The sequence below is a fragment of the Dipteris shenzhenensis genome, chromosome 10, assembly GCF_047967505.1.
Source record: "Dipteris shenzhenensis isolate YYH24624 ecotype China chromosome 10, Dip_SZ_1.0, whole genome shotgun sequence".
NCBI lineage: Eukaryota > Viridiplantae > Streptophyta > Polypodiopsida > Gleicheniales > Dipteridaceae > Dipteris > Dipteris shenzhenensis.
This window is the reverse complement of record NC_141605.1, coordinates 16,161,178-16,163,368: the sequence shown is the minus strand read 5'-3', so window position 1 is coordinate 16,163,368 and position 2,191 is coordinate 16,161,178. Positions and strand designations below refer to the sequence as shown.

General features: G+C 48.5%; 1 protein-coding gene across 1 annotated transcript; it reads left to right on the top strand.

The window, feature by feature from the left end:
• The first annotated feature begins 348 nt into the window (after positions 1–348).
• LOC147897466 (putative aspartic proteinase GIP2) lies at positions 349–1,588 on the top strand. Its single transcript, XM_087380024.1, has one exon. The coding sequence runs from the start codon at positions 349–351 to the stop codon at positions 1,579–1,581; it is 1,233 nt and encodes a 410-aa protein (XP_087236150.1). The 3' UTR covers positions 1,582–1,588.
• Positions 1,589–2,191: the final 603 nt, after the last annotated feature.

The window sequence follows — 2,191 nt, the reverse complement described above, 5'->3', positions numbered from 1 at the left end:
ATGAATCTATGGATGCTCAAGTTTGGATATGCAAAAGCTTTGGGAGACAATCTAGGGGAAATGAATCTATGGATGCCCAAGTTTGGATATGTAAAAACGATGGATGCTGAAGTTTTTAATGAGAGAGTGGGCTTACGTGACGTGCGCAACAAGCATTAAGAGGGAAGTGGAAAATGGACTCGAGGAATGGTCCAAAAGTGATGAAAGAGGAGGGGTTGACCTTAGGAGATGGGTGATAAGGCAAAACAGAAAGGAAATCCAAAAGGAAGCTAGGACTAGTGTGTGTATAAATAGAAGAGAGGAAATAAGCAATAACAACAACTACGTAGAGTATAGTAGTAAGTAAAGATGGCAAGAAGAAGAGGGTCGTCTCTCTCGCAAGCTCGTTTATGCAGCAAAAGCTTCATCGCCATAGCCAATTCTCGCTCTCTCAAACTCCTCATAGTTCTCTTGTTTCTCTGTAGCAACAACAGCTTCATCTCCATAGCCACAGCTCGCACCCTCATCGCCCAAATCACTGCCTCTTCTTCCTCCTCCTCCCCCCTCTACTTCCTCTCCTCCATCGGCCTTGGATCTCCCCCCCAGTCCCCCTCCTTCCTCCTCTCCATCGACTCCACCTCCCTCCCCTGGCTCCGCTGCTCCGGATCCTCCCCTTCCTTCCTCCCTCCCTCCTCTTCCTCCTTCCTCTCCCTCCCTTGTCCTCACTCCCACTCCCCTTGCCCAGTTCCCCTTCCTCCTTACCATTCCCTCACCGGTAGCCTCTCCTCCGATACCTTCTCCTTCAACCGCACCAATGGCACCTCCCTAGGCCCCCCCACCTCCTTGCGCCGCATCAAGTTCGCTTGTGTCTCCTCTGCTCCTCTCCCCGCCGTCGCCTCCCTCAGTGCCAGCAGTAGCGCATTGCCAGCCCAGTTTGCCTCCCGACGCATAGCGCGGAAGTTTGCCTACTGCTTGCCAGCCCCCGGCGATCGCCCAGGTCCCATCTACTTCGGCAGTGGAGGGAATTACTTTTTCGGATCACCAGCGCCTATGAACATTTCCGCATTTCTTGCATATGCAACGTTGCTGGAGGATAAGGACGGCTTGTACGCGTTGGGGCTGCAAGGCATCACTGTAGACGACGCAAATCTGAACATCAAGGGCTTGAAGCTTCGCATAAGCTCTGTGCAACGGTACACGAAGTTGACCAGTTCTGTCTACAGTGCCCTCCGCTCGACGTTCATAGTCAAAGCTGCCGCGAGGAACATCGCATCCGTTCCTGCAGTTGCTCCGTTTGACACATGCTTCAATGCCTCCACGATCGGGTTTTCTCGCGTGGGTCTAGCAGTTCCAGACATCGCGCTTCAGCTCAAGGGCAATATAACTTGGCAGATTTTCGGCATGAGCTCTATGGTGTCGATCTCCGACACTGTGGTTTGCTTAGCGTTCCTGGACGCGGGGAGCTCGAAACGTTCTGTGCTGGGCACGTTCCAGCAACAGAATAATCTGATAGAGTTCGATCTGGAGAAGAAGCAGCTCGGATTCAGCGGCATTTTGGATTTCTACAGAACGGTGTGCGCTGATTACACAGCTTCGATTTGAGCAGAAGCAAAAGGATAATTTGAATTGGTGGCTATGTCGAAATTCAGATGAATAAATGCATTTTGGTATCGTGGAAAATTTGAGAGTCTCCACACGCTCTACGACGTGCACTATTGGAGCCTGTGAAAAGTGATCTGTCATAAACCTTTGAGTTTCTGAGCTTTGTTTACCTTCTTGCTATGTGAGTTTTTCATAGTCCTTACTTTCTTCATAATCTTTACTCTTTCTTTGAGCTTTGTTTAGTTCTTTAGGGGAACGGATTAGTGTGCCACCCTTGGCATTGTCTTAGAGTGTTGAAAAACGTTTTTTTTACAGCCTTGATATTAAGGGCAATCCTAAAGCATTGGACCTCAAGAATCATATAAAGACCAATAAACAAGTACACTTTGTGCTCTACAATTAAAGACAACCTCAAATCCCAACTTGGATTTCTCAATTCAGTCAAGAAATGTACACTACATGTCGCTTCCTCTGAGCTAACTCCTAGGCAAGCCAATTTTTATAGATAAAGATATCATTCTAGCCATGCTACTTCAATACTCTTCCTATCTCTATGTCGCTGCTAGCACTGAGTACCACCTCGATCTATCAACACTTGGTGCTTGTTGGC

Coding starts and splice junctions, on each gene's coding strand:
- LOC147897466 (XM_087380024.1), top strand. CDS start 349: ATGGCAAGAAGAAGAGGGTCGTCTCTCTCGCAAGCTCGTTTATGCAGC.